General features: G+C 41.3%; 1 protein-coding gene across 1 annotated transcript; it reads left to right on the forward strand.

Moving 5' to 3' along the window:
* The first annotated feature begins 607 nt into the window (after nt 1–607).
* PLEKHF2 (pleckstrin homology and FYVE domain containing 2) lies at nt 608–21,164 on the forward strand. Its single transcript, XM_027889275.1, has 2 exons — nt 608–702; nt 17,794–21,164. Exon 2 carries the CDS (start codon nt 17,808–17,810, stop codon nt 18,555–18,557), a length of 750 nt encoding a protein of 249 aa, XP_027745076.1. The 5' UTR covers nt 608–702; nt 17,794–17,807; the 3' UTR covers nt 18,558–21,164.
* Nucleotides 21,165–24,060: the final 2,896 nt, after the last annotated feature.

Raw genomic sequence — 24,060 nt, forward strand, 5'->3', positions numbered from 1 at the left:
GTACATCAGTGGCTGGAAATCTTAAAGGATCAGGTTAGCTACTGAGCAGCTGGCTAGATTTAGAAAATATTGCTCTGGATGACTTGATGTGTAGACACTAAAAATGCTAACACAGAAGATGGAAGGGGCTTCTCATGTTGACAGCGTTTCTGATGAAAGCTGTTCAGGCAGACCTGCCACACTTTCTCCATGCTGACCAGGCAACTCTTCAGACTGAAAAATGTTGCTAATTCCCTTCCGAGCGCTGGAAAAAACTTTAAGTACAGAGAGGTAGTTAAAAACGTGCCCGTACTGAATTACAGCTGGGAGAGCGTACTTAGAGCCACGAGCGCGATCACAAACTCGGGATGGTGCACAGAGAATGGAAACGTGTTGGTTTAAAAAAGAAAAAGGCAAAACCAAAACAAAAACACGAGGCAATAGTCTCGTGTCTGGATTATCCCTCCTCCACGAGGTGCCACTCGAGGGTAGGGAACGGCCGAGCCCCGCTCCGCGCTGCCCTCCCCACGCAGGGCGGCCCTCGGGCTCGGCCCGGTGCTGAGGGAACGGAGCGGGGGCGGTGCCGCCTCGGCCCTTCCCGCCCAAGATGGCGGCGGCCCCGCCCCGCCGGGCGGTGTCCCGGAGCCCGTCCCCCGGCGCGGGGTGTATGACCGCGGCCGTGCGGGGAGCGGGGCAGGCGGCGGCCGGAGTGGGGTGCACTGGGTGAGCAGCGTGGGCCGGCCGTGTTTCGGGCGGCGGGGATTCGGCCCGGGTCGGGGCCGGCCGGGGAGCGAGAGGGAAACTTTCCTCACGGAGCCCTTCTCCGCCGGGGCTCCGGCCGCTTTCCCGCGGCCATGTTGGGAGCCGGGGGCTGCCTGGCGGGGAAGGAGCTCCTCCGGTGAGAGGCGGCGTCGGGCTCCGCTGTCCCGCCGCGGGGCTGGGGCAGCGCCGCGTCCCGCCAGGAGGGAGGGCGGGAGGCAGCGATGCTGGAAGGACCTGGTGAATGAAGCGGCGGTGGCGGGCGCTGGCTTGTCCCAGGGCGCTGAGGGGCTTGGGGGGGCCTCGGAAGCGACTTTGACTTCGGGAAGGGGGAGAAACAGCGGCGGCGGCCCCGCAGCGTTACGTAAGTGCCCGAAACTCCCCGACTCGTGACTCCGGCGGGGCGCCGTGAGGCGGCGGGACGGGACGGGACGGGCCGGGGCGGGCGGAGGGCGCTTCCTGCCCCGGCAGGGCCGCCCTCCGCCCGAGCCTTCGCTCGCTCCGGGAAACTCTTCGTCGTTCTCAGAGCGAGTCGCGTGGGAAGTCTTGATGCTGTGTTAAAAAAACAGCGGAACCGCGAGTGGCGGCGGCTGCGAGCATAAGGTGCTATTTTTTTTTTCCCTATGAAATTAGCATATTTTGTATTTTGGAGGGGAATGTGAGTGGTCTGCCAGAGATGTGTGGCACATAAGCTGTTGTCTGAAAGTAGCTTGGGAAAAGACAGCCGCATGTTTTTCCTCTCGCCTCGCTTGAAATACTTATGTGCATAGGCACCGGTATTTGTAAAAGGCAAAACTGCTCATCGCGGCAAGAAAGCGATGGGTGAGTCCGCTGAGCAGCGCGTCCTGCCATCGGCTTTGTCCTGCTGAGGGAAACAGCTGTAACTCGAGTTTTGACATGAAGCATCAGTACAATAGTTGTTGTTAACCAGAACGACCTGTTGTATCCTTAACCAGAGATCAAGGATTGTCTTTTGCCTGAATTGATGCAAGTGGTTCCAGAAGCATCATCAAGTTCTAACGCAGGCTGTGCTAAGAGTTACTGTAAGGGTTAATGTTTATCTGAGAAACACCGTATGGGAAGCTGCGATATGCCTAACAGCTTAAGTTCAGATGAGGTTAGTGCAGTAAGCAAAGTGAGTCTAAAATCAAACTCCCAACACAGGAATCTATTTCAGAACTGAGATTGCAAATTCCTCTTTTTCCTGAAATAAGAAGAACCTAAATACTCAGATCTCAAGTTATGATACTTGAATTATTTTAGAGATTGCTGTCTGAAAGAAGGGAAGTACTTAAAGATGGCAGTGCAATCACTGCTGAGATCCTGCGGATTAATTGTTTTGTATGCAGCCATCAACACGCAGAAAGGAATTGGTTCTTTAGCTTGGAAGGCAGTGGTCTTGTTTTTAACCTTGATAATGTAAATACTTTTAACTTATCCCGTGGGGAATAGGAGTTCCTGTGTTGTTAAACGTGTTGTATATCAGCTCAGTTTGTTAAATAATATTTTCCCAAGTGTTTTAGTGCCATGCCAAGTATGTTGAAAACAATCGTGAAAGCGAAGTGTTGTGAGCCTAAGTCCCAAATTCTTGCTTCTGAATGCAGATTGGTTCTGTGCCTTTTGGAGTGTCAGAGTTTTGCTCCGCATGGAAACCCATATAGAGGAAGTGCCTAAAACAATAAATAAAAGCCTGTGAATAGAAATTTGGAGCTGGAAAAGCTTGTTCAGTTTCCTCTGTTGTATTCTCTACAAAGAGAGAGAGGAGCATCTTTTCACCTAGAAGTAAGTTTTCACTAGATGCAGTGTTGACTGCGTTCTTCAGCAAGATCTCCATTCTGGTTCCCTTGAATCATGGTCTGAGCCTTAACTGTAGTAATTAGACATGTCTCTGGCCTAAAAGAAGATCTGTCCATAGTTGCATAAAGTCCTTTAGTTTACAAAAATTATCACTATCAAAATGATTGTTATACTCAAAAGGTAGGATGACTTTTAGGTTTCACTGTTGAGGCTGGTGGATGCAGGAAGGCTTCAGAGCAGTGAAGAGATGGAACTGCAATTTCAGGTGAGGTGTGATGTGGCATAGCTTGGCTCATCTTGTTTATCTTCCCCAAAGCCCTGTGAGAGCAATAAAGGCACGGTACAAACGCTGGTTTTGTTTTTGGTTGCTTGTCTTCACCAGAGAGGGCTAGAGATGTTAAAGTGAGAGCTTAGGGTCAAGGCATGGCACAGAACTGGGGTAGAGTTGAAGATTGTAGCACTTGCAGATCTAATTTTCTGCAAAGGTATCTGTAAGAAAATGTTGAAATTGGTGTCCAAGCAAACAAATGGCATGCAAGTTTTTGTTCTTAAAGGGCATTTATTAGTGAGGGATGTCAAATAAGGACACCCCAGTGTTAACAGTGGATACAATTCTTAGGTGATGGTAGGTAAGGAAGTTAAATTGTTGATTTTTGTATTAAAAAATGAAACCTTATTCCGTACAACCTCAAATCCTTAAAGTACATTTGTGACTTATTTCAAGCTCTGTTAATATTTCATTTTTTGCGTTTGGTTTATGTATTTTTTAAAAAGTGACAGATCATAATTGTGTTAAGTGTATATTAAACTTTGAAGAATTAAGTCACTAGGTGGATGGAAGCTTGATAAATCTGGGGATTGTTCCAAAAGAGAAAACACAAGGGCAAATACAGACTTTTGAAATAGAAACACGTATTTAAAACTCTTTCCCTATGCAGCAAATGCTAAGTTTGCTGTTGTACAATAACTTCTGTCTCCATAGTTCAGCGAAGGACTTGTTCTTGCAGTTGAGGGGGGTGAAAAACTGCTCTATAGATGGGTGTGGTAGAACGTCTTTACAATGCTGAAGATTATTATTATCAAAGTTACATGATGTGGTGATAACTGTGTTAGCAAGTAGTGTCCTGCAAATTCTGGGCCACATGATCAGTCCTGTTGAAATATATTGAGTCTGCTCACTTGAAAAGTGGTTTGACTGAGAGCTGTGGGACAAAGATTCTCCTTTTATGAAAATAAATGTTATAGTGCAAAAGTATTATTGAATAGAAGAGTACTTCATGTGTTTCAGCGTGCTGCTTTAATACTACACAGTCAAAAACGCACTCCTATGTTTACTTTAGTTGCATAGATAGGTAGGAGTGCTGCTGCCTTAGACATAATGATGTGGGGTTTTGGTTTTGTTGGCTTTTTGTTTTGGCCTCTTAGTAATTGTAAATGATTAAAGGATTTTAAAAATTAAATGGAAGGGAGTGGCTCTCATATTTTTTTTTCCTCTTTGCATCATTATGCTTTACGATAAAACAGTGTTAAGCATATTATGTATGTATTGTAACAGGATTTTGGCATTTTGTCTAAATGTAAAAGAAGAACAAACAGTTGAAAGTTAAGGATTTCAAATACAAGAATGTTCTTGCTACATGTCCCCTGTCCCCTCCCTCCAGTTCCTGAAGGTAGTAAGATGCCATGCAAGCAGTTAGTTACTGTGTGGAGAGCCAATCTGTTGAGAAGTTTTACTGATTCAAACAGATACATGGGGGTCACTAGAAACTGATGTATATGATCTGTTTATCGGCAGCTTAAGCTTTCATTAAATGCTTCTTGTATCTCAAACATCGAGGTAACTGTTTTGCTTTGAAATACTTAGAATGCCTTCTGAAAAAGGAAAAGTTACAGCGTGTTCTTTGACGTTTGCATTTCTAAAGCGTACACGTAATTTGTTAATGGAAATTACCAGCATATTGTGCGTGCAGCCCTTCAGGTTGTCAGCATCTTTCTTGGAACGGTGAGCTGTGCAGGTTAACTTCAGTGCAAAGCTTTGTGTACTTTCCAAAGTGTCCTCTAGATAGTCTGTACTCCGAGTGCTCTCCATGTAACTAAAATGCATCAAAAACATTTGAGAAGCAGTAAAAGGGAAAAGAGCCAGCGTATACATTTCCCAAGAAGGCATCTACGGTAAGCTGATGTGATTACTAGGTTCTTTCAGGAAATGACTCCTTTTTTTTTTTTTTCTTTTTTCCCCTCTGCTTTAAATTTCTCCTGACTTAGCTGTCAATACTTGGTAATGTAAAACTTCTGAGAGTGATTTTTGGGTGTACTTCTGTTCTGAAAACTGCGTGTGACAGTGATTTCCTCTTCCCTCCTTTTCCCCTTTCCCCTCTGATCCCGGTTAACAGCATGGAGGCAAGTGAACTGCCCTTTTAACACCCTGGGTATGGTTGAAAAACTGGTTACATTGAAGAATGACATTTTATTTATGGTATCATTGTTAAAGCTTTCCTTTTGGCTTTTGTTAATAGCTGTCAGATGTCAGTTTTCTAGACCTTTACCGCTCACCCATGTGTCACTAGGTAGCAGCATTTGATCTAAAAAAGGGATTATGTCCCTTGTTCAGAAAGAGAATTCAACACTTGGCTTGTTGGCTTATGTGTTTTTAAATAATGCTGGATAAATAAATTTAAAATGCTCCTGGGGGTTGACAGGGACAGGTCCATGCTTGCAGCACTTCAGTAGTTTTATCAAGCTTCCTAAAAATCACATGTGGTTGAATTTCAACCCCTAAACTGTGTTTCAGCTGCCTGTGAGCCCCTGGTTTCTGCTGGGCTGGGGGTTTCATCCTGGTGCCAGTCCTGCCGTGCACATGGTTACTGGGGCATGAGCCATTTTTGGTACCAACTTGAGCAACTTTTTTCAACAGGTTTAAATAGTAGGAAAAAGATTCCCTGCAGCCAACCATTTTTGCCCCGAGTCTGTTATTGCTGGTGAACTAATGGTATAAATTGTGTGGATTTTTTTTTTTTCTTAATTTTTAAGGAGGTAAGAATTATAAGGGGGTCAGTACGTCTGTATATTTTGTTTTTCTTACTACAGTATTGAAAATGTGCTCCAGCAGTGTTTTGTCTTACCCTGTTAGATAGTGACCAGCTGCCTGGCCTCCTGAAAGTCTTTCTACAGTATAATATAGTATTCGGATTGCCCCCTAAAGTGGAGATTTCTTAACTTATGTAGGCCAGGAGAAAGTTGTAGTGATGGCACCTGGTCAGAGAAGGAGGTTGAGTGTTGTTACTTGGCTTGTATCTTTTTTTAGTTTTGTAGAAATGCATAGACTTACTGAGCTGGTGAAAAAACCCTCTTTTTTTGTGCAACTTGTTTTCCTAGATCACAAAATCTGAACTTAAAGAGCATATGAATAAGAAAAAAAAAATTATATAATAATAATGAAATAGCAATGATGTGGTTATGGTGCTGTGCTTGTAAATTGTGAAACTGCATGTGAAAACCTTGCTCTGTTTCAAGACATGGCTACTAGAAGTGAAAGTCCTTTTGTGTTGCAGTTGTTTGTAGGAAGTTAATGGCTCTGGCTCTTGCCAAGCTTTGACTACTTGGTAACTCTCTAGCTTGGTCATGCTATAATTGATTACTTATAATCTAGTCCTTGTTTGACTGTTAGTGAAGTGCAGTAACTTCTCTCATAATGGTAATAAAAGTGAACTGAAGAACAACAGAAAGCTTTTTTTTTCTTTTTAAAATTTTTTGTTTGTTGGTTTTGGTTTTTTGGTTTTGTTTTTTAACAGTAGCTGGTTTAAGTACCTGTGCATAATAAAAAGATATAAGCCAGTGAAGAAGCAGTTGTGTCATAGGTTTGCATTCATGAAAAAAGTGAAAATAAAATTCTGTTAACTTGAGGAAGCTCTTTTGAGCACGTAGCTGTTCTGAGCTCTCAAGTGCTAAAACAAACAGGTGCCCTGAAATGCAGGAGATGCTGTTTTTAGTGTATACTTGCATGTAACAGATAGACGTCGGAAATCCTTCTGTAAATATCCTCCACTTGTACGTTAAGGGTGTTGCAAGAAGCGTGCTAAAAAATACTATTTATTTCTGTCACTGAAAATCAAATCCCTTTTTTCACACTGACTGAGAGATGGTCTAGCCAACCATTAGCAAGTTGCCTCCGTGTGTGCTGTAATAATCCATAACAACAACAAACAACACGGCCAGTCTGGTTTTGGAGAATCGCTTGCAAGATGGATTTGGCAATAGTTCTTGTAGAACAGCTGCATCTGGATCTGCTTTTCTATACTATTGATGCTGTGTGCCCTCCCCAAAACAGTCTAAATGGGTTTGCTTCAAGATTTAAAATGTTGATCCTATGGATTCTCTTCATTGTGCTGGGTTGGCAAAATTTAAGCAGGATATAACTTGCTCTGAAATTGGTCAGATCCTTTTGATCGATTTCTCATGTCCCTCACCCAATGTCCATTTAATGTTTAGTGGGGTAGTATTTGTATCTGTAAAGATATTTGCTAGCCCAGATATCCAGATGTGTACCCTGGTGCTGCCCTAGTGGGCTGTGACCAGTTAAGCTGTTCCTTGGCACGCAGCGTATCGGATGGGAAGGGCACACCCGGCGCCTGTCCAGGCAGCCTGGAAGGGAGGGGTAAGCTGCTGTTGCCGCCAAACTGCAAAATAATGTTTGCTGAGAGAGACTCTTAAACAGCTAAGCGGTGGAGTAGGGAAACGCTAAACTGTAAACAGAAAAATATATTTCAGTATTTGGTATTGCAGGTACTGGCCTAGCACATGAAGTTCACGTCTGTCAGAGCTTCTTGCGGCAGAGCAGGATCCCAGGACTGCTGTTCTCTGCCCTTGACTCTTCATGCACATTGCTAAGGTGTTGATCTGTTGTCTGCTTTTCTTCTGACGGCTTTTAGCTACGTAGAACTGCAGAGAACTTCAGAAGGAACTTGAGCTTTTTTAGGCTTAAGATCTGTGGAAAGCGGTTTTGAAACCATATTCTGGTGTATGTTCCCAGTACTTTAAGATGAAAGATGCAGTTTGCTAGCACCAGAGGTTAAGCTAACCACTGCTAGTATTCCTAAATACATACAAATGGCAATTCCAAAAACTAGGGTATTTCTCCATGATAGTGAAGATGTGATCTGAATATTGAGCTTTTTCAGTCACTTGTTTGTTGATTAATTTTGAAGGGTACACATCTTCTGTAGCTTATAAATAGTTTTATATATACAAAACATCAGCCTTTTTACTTATCCCCATTTCAGTATGCTGTCAGCTGCACATATTTGATATGCCCATAGTTGCCTCTGCTTACAGATGAGTTTGTCATATTTGAAACACAGTTCATGAAGGATCAGGCCTGTCTTTTTAGCTGTGCAGAACTTGAGTTTTCAGGGTTATGTGGCTGTGTGCTGTGGTTTCTTTTTTTTTGTTTGTTTGTTTTAATATTTCCTTTTAATATTTGCTTTAGTTCTAGCCACCTGGTTTGCACATGCGCATACTGGCTACCTCCTCTTTTGCATCTTGAACAGTGTTAAGAATCTTTTCATCTAAATGGCAGTACTTCAGCTGGTAGTACTGTGTTTCACAAGTGCTGCTCAAAGCCATGTAAGCCAGTGTAGGTGCTTGGGAAATGCTCAGCTTATCTGCAGATGGGTGAGGACACAGAAAATTTAGTGTAGATAGTTGCTTTGTTTGCTTCAACCCTTGACTGCGAGGTGCTTGATGGAGAACTCTGTGTTTCTTCCCAGCAGCAGCTCTGTCTCTGTCATGCCAGAAGACAAAAACAATATCAGCTACCATGGTTTATTGTAAATAGAAGCCTGACAGTGGTAATAAGCAGCTGACTTCATTAAAAAGCTGGACCTTTTACAAGAATGTTTCTCCTGGAGTTCTGCAGTGAGGTCTCTTCTCCCCTAAGAGACATTCAGGGACTTCTTCCAGTGCAGTTTAGGACAGAAGAGAAATATGACACCTTCCAATTGGTCTAGGAGTGCATTGCAGCCCTCCTGGTCTTGTACTTCCCTGTGTTTAAAGCCTTTATTATTGTTTGTGTTTCCATCTTTCATATTTTCTGTTACTGCCAAGCAGGAAAAGGTAGTGGGAACAGTTTCAGAGTCAGCAGTTCTGGATTTCTCTGTGTCTTTCACGGGTGCCACGTGTTCCTTGCTTGGAGCAGGGGTGCTGGCATTACTGCACGTGGTGTTACGGCCAAGGTGGTTCCTCTCACCATTCATGCAGGGCTGGTTTAAAGCGAGTTAAAACAAGCCCATCACGTCTGGTGGGGCAGCCCTCTTCCTCATGCCTGTGTTGTCTTTGTGTGTCCTCTATGATTATTTACTATTACAGCTTGCTGGGAATGTGGGAGGTGGTGTTTCTGTTTACAGGCTAGTTAAATTGGTGTTCTCTTTCCAGCTGAGAGGCTGAAGTGCAGAACTTGAATGGTTTTGTCTGGATACAGCAGCTCAGGTAGTGTTTTAACTGTTCAGCAGAGTAGCCTAGATAGTAAACCAGCATTGTCCCATTCTTGCTGTGTAATGCATATGCTGCTTGGCAAAACAGATAGGCTGCTGCTAAAAATAGCTTTCTGTACCCAAACTAGCTTCTGAGTGGGTTGGGAAATATAAGGTCATACATCTTGAAAGATCTACACAGAAATGATATCCATCCCTAGGATGGAACTGGCCTTTCTAGGCATTCCTAACTCAGTTGGAAAATGGCTGTTGCAAATTTGAAGAGCAGTCCACTTGCTGTGGAGGTTTGATAATAAAGGGGTTTTTTGTTGGTTTCATTTATGGATTTAGAATAATTTATATTCTATGAGCAGTTCTTACACAACTGGTCAATTAAAGTGAAAGAGCAATCCTTGCTTTTAAGTTGAAAATTAGAGTATACAAAAATTTACTGTAATATATGAAAAGAATTGCTGAACTGTAAGATATCAGGGAGTTAAAACAGGAATTTCTACATTGTACTTTCAAGAAGAGTTTTAGTGGGATTTGACTTGTGACAGTCATTTGCAGCAGTTAAAAACCAAAAGAGATCTGTCTGGTGTGTTATAGTAATTATGGGTTTATGATGACATCCAACTAGACAAATGCGTGGATTTGATTTCATGATGTATTTGGATGTGAATAAATGGACTGAGAAATAATCTAAATATTTCAAATATATTGGCAAGGCAGAGTATTCACAGGTTGCACAGTATGAAGTAACATGGTTGCTGTTAACACATTTCCAGTGTGGTTTCTGCAGGTCTGTGGTTGATGCCAGAACATTAGCTAACAGACTGAGATGAATGAAGGGTTAAGACTGCTAATTGGTACTGGATATACCAGTAAGGGAGTGAGCTGATCTGTGTTTCCCCATACTGCAGCCATTGCTCCACAGGCTTGCACAATGCAGGAAGCCGTGTCTTCACTGTGGGGAAGAATAAAAAATTGCATTCATGTAGAAAACACTACACTTAGAATCATAAAAATGAGACTTGGGAGAGATCTGCAGTATCATCTGTTCCACTTTCCTGCTGGTGTCCTACTGATTGATGCTTACACTGTGTTTCTTTATAGTGTTAGGATGAAAATGTTGCAAGCAGCTTGGCATCCATAGAGTAATCCAAAGCAGTCCTAGTATTGCCATTGTTTTTTCCAATGTTCTGCCTTGCAGCTTTTTTGACTTTATTCAGTGCCAGTGATTATTAAGGGTGTGAAGAACAGTGCAAGGAATCAACAGCTTATGTAGCCTTAAGGAAAAGGTAAATTTTTTTTGTGTGTCTGTAAATCAAGTCAAAATTTCTGTACCACAATCAGTCCTTTCTGAATGCTGCAACCATTAACCAAGTTAGTCAAAAGTGATCATATGGATAAAGGCTGTGCTGAAGTTCAGAGGGACCTTATGCCTCATTTCCTGCTACCTTGATACGATCTCTTTAATCTGTTGGCTTTTCTTCTTTCTTTTCAGGATTATGATGAAGCTTTTTGTCATTCTTTATACTTGCATCTTCCAGATATTATCAGGGTTATCCTCTGTATCCTTACCAGCTGGTTATGATTGTAATGCCAAGACAGTTTGTTAAATATTACAATTTTGGGAATATTTTTGTGAAGAGAAGCACTAGAGAACTGGTTGTTAGAAGGCTGTATTTCTCTGTAAGTGACAGTAGTTGTCTTATGTCTTAAACAGTGTGACAGTTAACTCCAGCACAGGACAGGTGTTTAGTTGTTACTGTCATGTCAGCTTTTAGCAGTGATAAGGACCCTTAAAAAACATTTGTCATGTTTTTATCTCCTCTCAATATTTTTGAGTGTTTTTTTTTTTTAATTTCACTTGATGCACAAATTTGTCTTTTGACTATATAATACAAAACAATGAGGACTAAAAGGTGACTTGTGCATGAATGCTTGGATTCTGATTACAGCTAATCGAAGTGCAGAGAAAGTGTAATAGAAAGTGTAATTTTGCCAACCGGGATGAGCAATGGTATCATCCTTCTCTGTATGTACTGAGGGAAGGTGTATAGGAGGTGTACCTAGTGAGGCCAAAATAAGATTTAAACTTCATGCTAATTTCTCTTCTAACTTGTATCAGAAACTTAGAGTATCTGCTATGCATAAGTTGAATTCATGAGCGCATGAGTTTAGCAATTTTTCACACTAACACTGTTTTCAAAGCATTAGATGTGGATAAATTTAATCCTTAAACAGGTTGCAATTCAGAAATTTAGTGTGTTTTACTTGGCAGCGGTGCAAAAAGTCAAGTGTTGCTCTTAAGAGCAATACATCTAATATTTATAGAGATTAACATAATGTGTTGCAGTACTGAGATGCCTTCATAGCTGGAAGTTTGTCTGCAAAAAGTAGTGATATTACCATTTCTGACAGAGCTTTAAATGAGGGATGTACAATGGTTCTGGGTAACTTAATTGTTTGGGTTTATGCAACTCTAACTCAAATTAGAGTGTCTTTCTTGCACAGGTAAAGCGTGAGACCTAAGCTGTATGAGTCTGTTGTGATAATATGATTTATAACAATTATTTGAAACCTGTCACTAAAAAACTCCCGCCTAACTACTAGTGACTGATTCTGTCTGATGAACTCTTTTTAGAGAGAGTGTGATATTTTCCTCTGGAGATCCAAAAAATGAGTCATATTACAACCCAGTCATTTAATGCATGTTAGATACCTGGTCTGCAGATAGTTTTGTCTATCTTTGGTTTACAATTTATTTGGTTTTGTCTTGTAAAAGTTAGGGTTTTTTTGATCTTCCGTACCTTTCAGTTATGTTTAACTTGTGTGATAAAGTATAATAAAGCAAAATGCATTTCTGTTTGAAATTTGTTTTATTCAGAGCCCAGAAGCTGTGGAGTCAGACATGTTAAAACCTTTAATTTTTGCCTTCTGTTAAGTGACTCTAACCAGAAACTTCTATGAAGCATGTATGTTATCTTTAGACAAGAAGGAAAATGGCTTAATTTGAATGTGTGTGGTGTAACATAGTTGCTGACATTGTGTGCAGATGCAAGTATGAGAACAAGGGCTCTGTATGACAACTGGATAATTATTTACAAGTTTATTGGGTGGCAAGATGTAGTATGCTTTCATTTAGATTTGCTGTTTCTACCTTTTCTTCCTTTATTTCTTTTTATATTTCTCCATTTTTGATGCTTCTCTTTTCTATTTTCTACGTTTGTTTCAGTGCACCAGTAGCTAGATATCATTTCATCCATTCTGATGATGTGGTCAGATACTGTTAGTGACACTTTTCTGTGGAACTTGTGTTGCTGAACCTGGCTCTGAAACATCCAGAATCTGCTGCAGCTTTAGGACTCGGTGGACCTCTTTGTGATTTAGTTTTGAGCTCTTGTACTTTTTTCAGCAGCTTAAATACGCTCTTTTTCCTTTAAAGCTCTCACTTTAGCTGTGAATATTCTTAGTAATGGACAAGCTGCCTGCACTCTGAGAAATCTAGACTGCCTGATTTGTATTAATGCAGTGCGTTAAATGTAATCGTTACAGCCCAACTGCTGATTGTAAAGATGGTGATAGATGAACTGGCAATTATAGCAAGACCAGCAACATTCTTTTCCCTTGAAGGAAGGAGTGTTGAAGAAAAATACTGCTAAAAATTAATGGCTTATTAATTAATGTCTGCTAGCAGGGACTCTCCACTAGACTAGACTTAAGCCAGAAGTAATGGAACTCTGCTTGTTTTGCTCTATTGCTGAAAAAACTTGGGAATTTGGGTTGTGACCCTCTCCTGCGTACCCTTTGTGCCTGTCCTGCAGCCTGAAGGGAGTGCTGGTCGTGGTAGTATGCCCTGAGCTGAGGTGGGGTAATGGTGCTGAGCTTGTATGCAGTCTGCATCACTATGCCATAATAGCTTTTTTAATCTTATTTCTGCCCTCCACCACCTGTTTATGGTTCTGCTGTGTGGTGCTAATGCCAGCTGCTACAGTGCTAAAGTAGTAGTGGAAGAAAAGTTTTCTGTCAGTGAGTTAGATGGAACTGTCAATCGGGTTTGTGTTGTTTTTTATTTGTCTCCATATCTCTGTCTTCAACTGCAGCTGTTCTTCTGTGCAGTTTAGTCTGGCCTCTATCAAGAGCAGAGCTAGCATATAAAATAAACATTCTCCTATTTTAAATAAGACCTGTAAAAGCATTGAGTCCTGGGAGATCATCATCCTGGTGTTGTCACCAGGATACAGTGGCAGAAAGAAACAATTATGTGGAGCATGACTTGTCGGTGCACAGCAACTCTAATTATTTTCCTGCTGCAGTAGTATAGAATGTTAATAAGTGTAGTAAATATGTGATTTCCTCAACATGGATTCTGTTCTAGGTAAGTTGGTAACTTGTTCGTTTTTTAGAGGTTTCAGTGGTATCTATTTGCTTGCCTTGAAGGTGACTGTTCTCATCAAGAAGATACGAGTGTAAAACTGGAGTGTAGAACTGGGAGCAAGACGATCTTGATATCTTGGTAACAGAACTGTAGAAGCTTCTTTTGAATAGAAGTGGTTATAACTTAGTGTAAAACACAATTCTAAATGTTGTAGAGGAGTTGGGGCTTTCTGTGTCATGAAATACTTTGTCACCTTTGAACAGCATCTGTGGAGATGAAAGCTGTTGCCCAGCATTTTCATCATGAAATATACTTACTGAGAATGTGTGTGTGTGAGGAGAAGGGAAAACTGAAGGTATTGCAGCATTTTGAGTTGGCATTTATTTATCTAGAAAGGGTGTTAACCCCTGCTTATGATACAGCTCTGTGTAGCTAAGTTTTCTTACAAAGTGATCTACTTCCCCCCCCCCCCAATGTTTTGTCTAGAAGCTAGTACTACACTGCAGTCGGGACCCAAAAGCTGAATCTGATGTCTGTGAAGACTGTCAGTCCATCACAAATGGAAGTCACCCTGGCATAATGGCCTGGGGATCTTTGGAAGTTCATATGCCAGACGTGTGAAACCAGAGTCAAATGTGATAAAGATCCGAACAATAGGTTTGAGGGGTTAGACTGTATAGCCTATAACTGAGACTGTGTGTAAGATGGCTGTTCCCTTAAGTAGAGTTGTTGAACTTTATTTCGAAGCTTGTGGTTCTGGTTTATTCTTCACTGCTTGGGGAAGGATCGGGGCATGTTTTCAGCAATTTGCTGTCACTCAGGAATTGCTTTGTTTGATCAGGTCTTGAGATCCTGCATCTTGAAGACAGTAATCCAGTATTTGCTTCTTATGGTGGCCAGCAGCTTCAGAAGAAAATCTTAGCTGGAAGAGAGGAGGGTGTTGCCACCCAGTTCCAGGGTATGATCTGTTCCAGGGTATTATCTTACAATAAATCTTAAATATGCTTTAAGACCAGATTAGTGTAGTTTCTAAATACTGCTAATTAATAACTTTGCTTTTGGACTGTGACATTTTGGGATTAAAAGTTCTTAATTTAGTATCTTTTTGATCAGTGTGCTCTTGAGAGGTAGAGGTATATTTCTCATAACTTTAGCTTTTGTGGCTTAGGGATGGCTTCTCTTTTGTATTTCTGGTCTATTTTTTCCGTGTTTCATTCTTACTTGTAATCATGATGCATTTTGGGTGGTTTTGTATCCCTTTCTGAACTTCCTTTCTCAGAAAAGGCTAGTGAAGATGAATGAACATCAGCGTGCATAGGATTTCAGATGCATTTTTAATTTTTCATTCTTTAAAGACTTATGAGAAAAAAGGCAGAGTACTTGTTTTAAAAGATCTAATCTGTTAGTGTGGGAAATTACAATTCATGCACTGGAAGAGTGGAATCAGCATCCATCAGCAGTTTGTGGCATTTACTGCCTTAATTGAAGCTGGCTGCTGACAATTTTAAACATTATAGCAAAAAGTTTCAATTTGGAAGACATGCGATTATCTTGTCTTCCTTAATAGTCCTTAACTTGCCCCGGATTCTAGCTTTAAGTCCAGCAAGTGATTGTTTTCACAACAAGCTCAAAGTACAGCCTTCAGCACAAGTTCTGGAGTCATGCGTCTTGGTTTCAAGCCATGATGATTATTAAACGATCCTGGTTAGAGTTGTTTTCTCTTAATTCCTCCTAGGGAACAGTTAATTAAAACCTTTAGCTTTTCCTCCCCTGTTTTCTTCTCGCAGTGACTTGTATTTTGAAAGCTTTTGTGGTGACCTTGGACTGAGTTTGCAGATTATTGGCAGGGAGTGCAGAATGGCTGAGTTAGAGCTGTGGAGCAGCAACTGCTTCCTACAGGTCGCTGTAATTTCATACCAAGAGCTCACTTTGCTGAAACTCATCAGTGGGGCTACGTTTGTGGTTTTCTTTTGGGGGGGTAGGGTGGTGTTCCCCCTTGTGGACTACAAAAAGCATTTAACTTGCTGTAATTTGTAGATAACTTGTATAAAAGAGTATGTTTAGAAGTAGTGCATATTGATTTGTACCTGCAGAAAGTGTGTTCTCCTGGTCTGTCCTCTTTGCGCTCTGATGACTGATGTCCTTCTGCGCTTTACAGGGAACATGGGATTACTAAATAACTTTAGACTGACCCTGTGACTGACTCCTAGGTTTCTAAGTTTGAAGAGCTGTTGGTTCAGCTTTGACACTTGCAAAGGCTGTTTATGTTGTTAGATGGGAATGTTTACCTGACAGTTAATGGCAATTAAGTCTCCTTCCAAGTCCTGGGCTTTAGCAGTCAGGCACCTGAATTTGATTTTGAAAACTAGGATTACAGCAAGTACACATAAAAAGACTCCTAGTTTATCTTTTGCCTTGCAGTTTTTGTTTTGTCTTCACCTTCCGCAGATCAAAATACTTTCCGATTTGGTAGCTTTGTAATTCCCCTGACCACAAAACTAGTTAACACAGTATTCGCATATTGTAACTAAAGCTATAAGGCGTGTAAAGAAAATTCAAAAATAGTGCTGAAAAATAACTTTTAGAGATTCTTCTGTCTTCAGTGTCAGACTTTGATACAAGATGATATTGTGTGCAGGGCTTAAAAAAGGTAGTTATATCTGTGCAAGCTCACTTGTCAAACTTTTAGTGTGAAACTAATTAAACTTTCAAAGCAATAACTTATGATAACCATACTTAGCATTGGGCATGTGGATTTGTGTAATCACAGTAACATACTTATTTAGATGAGGCCTGATGAGAGGTTTCATACCTATTTTGTAAGGAAGTATCTGTGCTTTGATTCATAGGAAGAAGATTGACTGGATCAGGTTATGGCAGAGTGAGGGAATTTGAGCAGCATCAAGTGTGAGCCTTGTTTCAGCCCAGTTTCCTCTCTGTTGTAGGCTGATACTGTGTTAATGTCAGGCAGTGTAGATCTAAAGAAAAGGTAGGTAATGCAGAGGACTTCCCAAACTGGGATTGTGTCGTGATGAGCAGGCAGTAGAGACCGGAGTATTTGCTGCTGAGCTCTCCTTCAGGCCTGTCCAAAGTGGTGCTTGCAGCAAAGGGTGTGTGAACATCAGCCCTGTGGAAGGCACTGGGGAGTGTCTTCTGTGTGCTGACACAAATGTCTGTCCATAGTACTCGCCTCTGCCAGATGTCTTGCTGCTCCATCAAGCATAGTTCAGGTTCCTCGCTGTATCCCAGGGAGTTTGGGGGGAGCAGATCTGGGTCAGGACTGGCAAGCGTTTCCTTTGCAGACTTCTGCCTGGGAAACTCTAGGGTAAAAGATAGACTGAAGAGTGGTTTGCCAAGGTATGAATCACTATAGTGACTTCTTATTTTTAGTTCACTGTTGGATGCCTTAGGTATCTCACCCTTACAAGAGAAAATCTTATTTGCTACTTGGGGAATGACAAGGTGGGGTTTTAATCCATAGTTGGAACATATGTACTCTTGAGTTTATTAGCGCTTTGTGAAATATGAAGTCCTGTTTTCTAAACTTTCATCTGGTGTAGGTCACTTAGTCTTTTTTCAAGAGCAGTTGAGAGCTGTGTGACTTTTCCTCTGAGTAGGTCTGCCTGTGTACGCTGCCTGAGTGTGACAGATGCAGATGTGGTTTGAGTAGGTGAGGAGGGAGGCACTGTGGGGCTTCTGCAAAAACAGGGTGGCAGCAAGCGGGTGATGAGCCACCAGGCATGACTCACTCCCTGCTCCTGGCTCCAGAGTTTGCTGTGAAAGCAGGTGTGTGTGGGGGTGCAAGTTGTGGCCTGTACAAAATGTTTCTAGAAGGTAGATTCAGGAGTTTGGCCCATGATTTGGGGTTTACCTACTGGAAAAAAAGAGCAGTACTGAGCTTGGGGAGTGTGATTTCCTATGTGAACGTTAATTATGTAATTTGTTTGTTGTGCTAAAACTAATGTGGGTCTGCAGGCTGCTCAGTTAAGTTGATGTTTCTGCAGCATTAGAATTTGGAATGATGGATGATACTTCCTGGTGCTATCCAGAGTGTAGGTCCAGGAGGATACGCAAAGAAATACGAGCATTAAACCAGGATGCAGTAGCCTTACTAGAGAGGAACTAGTTTGTTGCCGGAGGCTTTCAAAAGCAGTGCCGTAGGTGCTGTCTGGGTAATAAAGATAGCTGTCAGCTGCATGGAACGCTTTTGCTTTTGGAAAAAAGACTAATTGGTTGCTAAAAATTCTTAGGTGTTAATACTTATTTAAATCTAGCCCAAGTCGATGCCGCTGAGCCAGCGGATGCTTTTAGGTATTTTAAGAAATGCGGGGTTGGTACCTTCCTTGGGGAAGGCTGCTTGCTGTTGAATCAATTCTGTTCTAATAACAAACTTTTTTCTAATTTTAGGATACTTGTGAAAGATGGTGGATCGCTTGGCAAACAGTGAGGCAAATACTAGAAGAATAAGTATAGTGGAAAACTGCTTTGGAGCAGCTGGTCAACCTCTGACTATTCCTGGTCGTGTTCTCATTGGAGAGGGAGTACTAACAAAGCTGTGTAGGAAGAAGCCTAAAGCAAGGCAGTTCTTTCTGTTCAATGACATTCTTGTTTATGGTAACATTGTCATCCAGAAGAAGAAATACAATAAGCAGCACATAATCCCTCTGGAAAACGTCACTATTGATTCCATCCAGGATGAGGGAGACTTACGGAACGGGTGGCTTATCAAGACACCAACAAAGTCTTTTGCGGTTTACGCTGCCACTGCTACAGAGAAGTCTGAGTGGATGAATCATATAAACAAGTGCGTTTCTGATTTGCTTTCCAAAAGTGGGAAGACTCCTAGCAATGAACATGCAGCTGTCTGGGTACCGGACTCGGAAGCCACGGTGTGCATGCGCTGTCAGAAGGCAAAATTCACGCCCGTCAACCGTCGTCATCACTGTCGCAAGTGCGGCTTCGTTGTGTGCGGGCCGTGCTCTGAAAAGAGGTTTCTTCTCCCAAGCCAGTCTTCCAAGCCAGTGAGAATCTGCGACTTCTGCTACGATCTTCTTTCTACCGGGGAGATGACTGCATGTCAGTCCGCTAGATCAGACTCCTACAGCCAGTCACCTAAGTCATCTTTAAACGATGTATCTGATGATGATGATGACGAAGACAGTAGTGATTAAGGACGAAACGTTTTTTTCCATGTGTTGCAAGTTGTTTCAAACCATATGGAGCTGCTTTTGGGGAAGTCTGTAGTGAGATTCCTCAGAAAAATCCTGTTCTAGCCATAAAATATGCCTGAATGTCTTCAATTGCGCTGTGCCTCAATCTATGAATTCTCTAGACAATAGTTGTTTTTTCTCCTCTGCAGGGATAGACTGGTGCAAATGTTATCAGAATATTTTCCAACTTGATATACTTGAGTTCTGTCTAGGTTAGGCTTTTGTGGAAGACCGGAGAATAAAATGTACTTTCTTAATTTAACAACCCATACTTTCTAATGTTTCATATTGATATGTTATGTGGATGTTTTTTGGATATGGGAAGGAAAACTGTGAGCATGCATGGGATGGTGATGTTATCATTAATCCTGTAGACTACGTTGTTTTTCTAGCCATGGTATATAATAAGTTGAGAGGTGATGTAACTTACCTAAATGTCACAAAACTTGGAAACTCGTTTTGCTCTTACTTATGACTTCCTATGCCAAGCAGTGCCTTGTACCAATTGTGCTGATTCAGGAAGAAACAAACCTGTTTTATGTCGCCTAATGCTGGTATCTGAGAGATTGTTGGTGCTATTGAAAATAACTGCTGTGTTCAAAGTGGAGCTTTGATATGGTCATGACTGTACCTCGTGGTGGGTGATGGAGACCCAAATCACATGTCCTCACCTGTGCAGGCAGACCCGAAGACTCTGCAGGTTCCCACAGGCTTCAGCAGGGTTCTCCTTGCAGAAGTTATGCTGTGGGTCAGGATCTTGAGATGAGAAGCTTAGAGAGACTCTGGGGATTTACACTTTTTCTTTTCAGAACAGTTTCTAAGTTTCAAATTAGGCAAATGCATACTGAAATTTTAGTTGGGTGATACAGCATTTGGATGTGATAGCCTATATATTTTTGGAAATAATTCCCAAAAATGACAGTAGCTTTTTTTTTCTAAAACATTGGTGAGAAGATTGTGGTTATTTTTTTCTTCCCAGGAATTTTATTGGCTCGTTTAAAAATAACCTCATGTTTTCAACAAAAAGCCTGCAAGTATCTCTCTAAATTGGCTTTCCTTTTTACACAGCTGACCTCAGGATAAATGTGAGATGCAAGTTATTTTATTCTAAATGTATACCCAGGACCAAGAAAGATGTATTTAAGGACTGTAATGGAATCATCAGTGCAGAAAATGTCTCTATCATAGTATTCGTTTTTATTTCTTGAGTCTCAAAGCATCATGTTCCCATATAACTGTAAATGTTAGACTTGCAAAGACACGTTAAACCCCCAAATGTATGTTTCTGTATTTTTATACTGATAGCATCAATTTTGAAGCAGAAAGACCTCTTTGAAATAGTTGTATAAATATAGTAGCAACTGACTTTATACAAAAAATGTTAAACTTTTGTATCTCTGAATGACAACTTCTGCACTGTTTGCCTTGGTTGGCAATAATTGGGTTAAATATTTATTGAATAAACAATCAATGCTGCATGTTGCACTAGTCTCCCATTCTGTACGCTGAAAGTGTCAGTCATATATTTTTTTAACAAAAATTAGCAGAGCACTTCAAAGCTGTACCCCTCCATGAGATTTCTGGTAGCTAAAGATGCACTTAGCATCTTGAGAGAGGCACTCTACATTCATAGTTTGCAAGACATTGCTTCAGGTGAAAATTGCATTAATATTTCTAGCTTAGACAATTTCTAAAAATAAGGCTTTTTATAAAAGCACAGAAGAGTATTTGTTCTACTTGGAAATAAATGCACAAAGGGGAAAACACTTTCTGATGCAGACTTGGGACCAGGAAGATCCTGTAAAATTGCTAGATTGTATATATTGAAAGACTAGCTGAAATGTGTAGTTGCGTACTTTTTTCTTGAAAGATGGGGGAATGGTGACCTGCAGCAGGGAAAAATGGGCTGTTCTGAGAAGGCACTTTGAGTTAATAGTGCTTACTTTTTGTACCTCTCAATATTTCCATTTCAGGAGTGGAGACTTGTCAGCTTCGGTTTTTCTACTGAATCAAAGTACAAACTTCCCTTGTAGGTACCTTCTAATGACTAACAATCATTTTCTTCTTGATGCAGTTGTTTCCTCTTTCTTAAGCTGTCAAATATTAACTTGTCTTGTTAACGAGTCCATCTCCTTGTTTACTTTCCCCTTTGTTTTAATACCTTGTGCTTATTTTCAGCACCTTTTAGGGGTGAGAAAAGGGTTGCTGAGAGTTAGATCACATCCTGTACTTTGAGAATGTATTTGTACCTACTTCAGATATCTTTTTATCTGTGAGTGAAACTTGCACTGTGCTGCACTGATCCCTGAAGCTGTAACCAAACCAACGCGTGTGTGTGGAATTTTTCATCTGAAATTGATGTATATGGTTAGATGTTTTTTAAAAGCATTAAAAAAGGTGGTTTATGGTAATACTCCTATTCCTCAGTAATACTTGTTTAAAACTTTACAAAATGGAGTTAACATTGACTTCTCTTGTAGTTAAAAATTCCTGAAAGGGCTCATTTCATACTCTGTAATCTTGTTCTGTCAAATTATTTTATTTACAAATATATGGTGTGGCTTCAAACCTATGTGTTTAATTTTCTTTAACTGTGGGCCTTCAAAGGTGATAGAAAAAAAGGGGCAATTGGTTTTTATATTGCCAAGTAGGTTAGCAGCAGGTTTATTCACTGTCAGGAGGGATTAATAAGATGGGAGCATGAGCATACAGGAGGAGTTTTAAGACTAATTTAGAGCTAAATGTGGTTATGCACTTAGAAGCCATTTAAGTAACATTTTAAAACGAGGATGACCAAACGTGTTGCCAAGTTATGGCTTTTGTTGAGCCATTGGAAGAGGCTGCAGGGCCAGCCCTTCATGTCAGCAGGGTGCTGAGCAGCCCAGCTCCAGTGCTGCAGGTCTTGGCTGTCGGCCCTGTCAAACCACCACTGGGGACACGACTTCTTGTGGTATCAAACTGGAGAGTAACTTGGTACTTTTCTCAGAGCTTCTGGACTCTTTGGATCCTAAAATAGTGATTTAGTATGGGCAGTCTTGTGCTTATTTTGTGTACTTTTTGTTTGTGGTAGATTTAACCTGCTCTTCATCTATAAACTTTCCAAATTCAGTGGAATAAAAGCTGCAGCCTGTGTGTCTCTCCTGTAAGGCTCTGCAGTCAGCTTCTGCTTTGTAGAAGATTCTGTATTGGAGAAATAAGTATGTTTGCTTTAGCTGAGTTCACGTTTTGCACACTGTTTACCAGTACTTCATAGTTCGCTTGCTGGGAATATTAAAGGAAAGGAAAGATTCTTTGTTTTGAAGGTTTTAATTGAAGTCTACTAATTTTAGCCTCTGCACCTAAACAGCCAATAAGATAAATTAAGCTGTTTTCCTTTCAGATTTGATGCAGCTGAACTTGCTGTAGCCACAGAGTAATCTGAGGGTCAAGGCACTGCTACTCAGTTGAAAAAAATTTTAATAAAATGGGTGCTTGGATTAATGAGTCGTGAGTTCGCAGCAGGGTTTTTAAGGTCTCATCTTTAATAGGCAGATTATGAAAATGACTTGCAGAAACATGGTGTTTTTGTGGGGCTTTCCCCCGGGGGGATAGGCTTTAGCTGATGGCTTAATGCAAATGAAATGGTGGTTGTCGTAGTTCCTGGTTAATGTTTGAGTGGAAGCAGATTATGGGTGGTATTGTTGTGATTTCTGGATTTTCCTGTAATCCCTGAACTGATAGAAGAATGCCTGGTTGTGTTAGCAGATATAGTCAGAAAAGATTCAGAGGTGCCCCCCTCCCCTCCGGTAGCAAATTATTGTAGTAAATATTAAAAAGCCTTTTGACTCTTTACTGCCTTTCGTTTGATGAAATCTGAGCTACTTGTTTGTGCTGCAGCCGCTCTCTTGCTGTCCTGGCTCCTGTGACTCATCGTGTCTCTCCCTGTGCTCTCGCTGGGAAGAATCTGTGCTCTGTTCCCGTGCTGGGATGGAGTCTGGAACTGCTGGTAAGTGCAGCACAGCGACCATCGATCTGCTGTGCAGTGATAGACAGCTCTGCTGTACTGCAAGGACCTGGAACTTTCCTTGAACTCAGTCAGGAATAAGAAATCTGAACATCAGTCTTCAGAATAGAGATTCATTGCTTTCTAAATTTTTCTCTGTGAAATACTACCATGTGCCCAGAGTAACAATCAAAATGCTTCAACTGCACTTGGACACATTTAGGGTAAAAACTAACAATGTAAATCAGTCGAGTTGACAGTGAATTAATGTGCTTAAGAAGCAGAAGGCATTTCAGGGTCACTTAGTGCAAATAACTTGTTTAGCCTGCGTCAGTGGGAGAATCCGTCCACTGGGATGAAGTTTTACATTTATAAAACTTGCAGTTACTTGTATTTAGTATTTTCTGCAAACGTAAAAGGCTACGACATAACAGCAGCAGCAGCAAAAGCCAAGGTGATACCAAGAGACCTGATTCCACATTCAACCTCCCTATTACCCTCAACCCTTTTTGAGGGTCATTCTCAGTTACACAGAGCGTAACTGGATTAAATGGTAAGAACTTCTCTAAAAGAAACCTCTTACAAATCCTTTTACACAAGGTGATACCCCCAGCGTAAATAGTGTTCAGGCAGAAAGCAACAGCTCATTTTATTCAGATATTCTGAGGCATAATGCTAATGAGTTGAAGAGCTTAAATCTTTCAACAGTCAGACCTTTAAGAGCATCTGTTGACCTTTCTTAGGTAGTTTTTTTTCCATGTGAAAAGTAGATGTGGTCAGCTCTATTACAGGTGTGAGTGGCTCGCTACCAATGCATTTTAGCTTCTGACTAGACTTGCTATTTAGATTTTTCTCTCCAAAAGCTGTTGCCAGTATGCAAATTTAATCAGAGGCTGTGTTGTAGTAAGAGTTAGGGCTTTGCTGGCTACTTTATTTATAGAGCCTGGTGCTGCTGTTGGGCACTTCTGTCCTGTGAGCTTGTATCAGGTTTGCGTAACATCAGCAGCCTCTGAGAAGGGTGTGTAGCAGCGAAGAAGGGGATGTGCTTGGTCTGTTTGGAACAGTCAGTTCCTTCTGGCATCTGTTTGCCCCACTCCAGGTCTGTTCTGTCTCCAGAATGACAACTTCAAAATGAGCTGGGATATCTGCTTCTGTCTCCATAAGTATATAGGTAGAGCAACTTCCTTCCTTCCCCACCTGGCTTGCTTTATATTTGCTTTATCAGGGCATTGCCCTCAAAGATGAATGACTGAGGGCTGATCCTGCCTCTCTGGTGTGACGGGGATGGTGTGAGCGCTGTTGTGAAGTTACGGTGGGCTGTGGGATGTGTTATGTGCTGCCAGGAATAAGGAAGGAGCAGAGGTAACTGCTGCTCTGAGGAAACAAACACACTGGTAAATAACATTGTATGTGAGGGAAGACCTGACCTCTCAGCCTATTGTGAGCATGTAAAGTGCTGGCACTTTCTGCCAGATGCAGAAG

This window comes from Empidonax traillii, unplaced genomic scaffold (genome assembly GCF_003031625.1).
Source record: "Empidonax traillii isolate 1590-97213 ecotype Southwest subspecies unplaced genomic scaffold, ASM303162v1 scaffold257:size1394852, whole genome shotgun sequence".
In the NCBI taxonomy this organism is placed as follows: domain Eukaryota; kingdom Metazoa; phylum Chordata; class Aves; order Passeriformes; family Tyrannidae; genus Empidonax; species Empidonax traillii.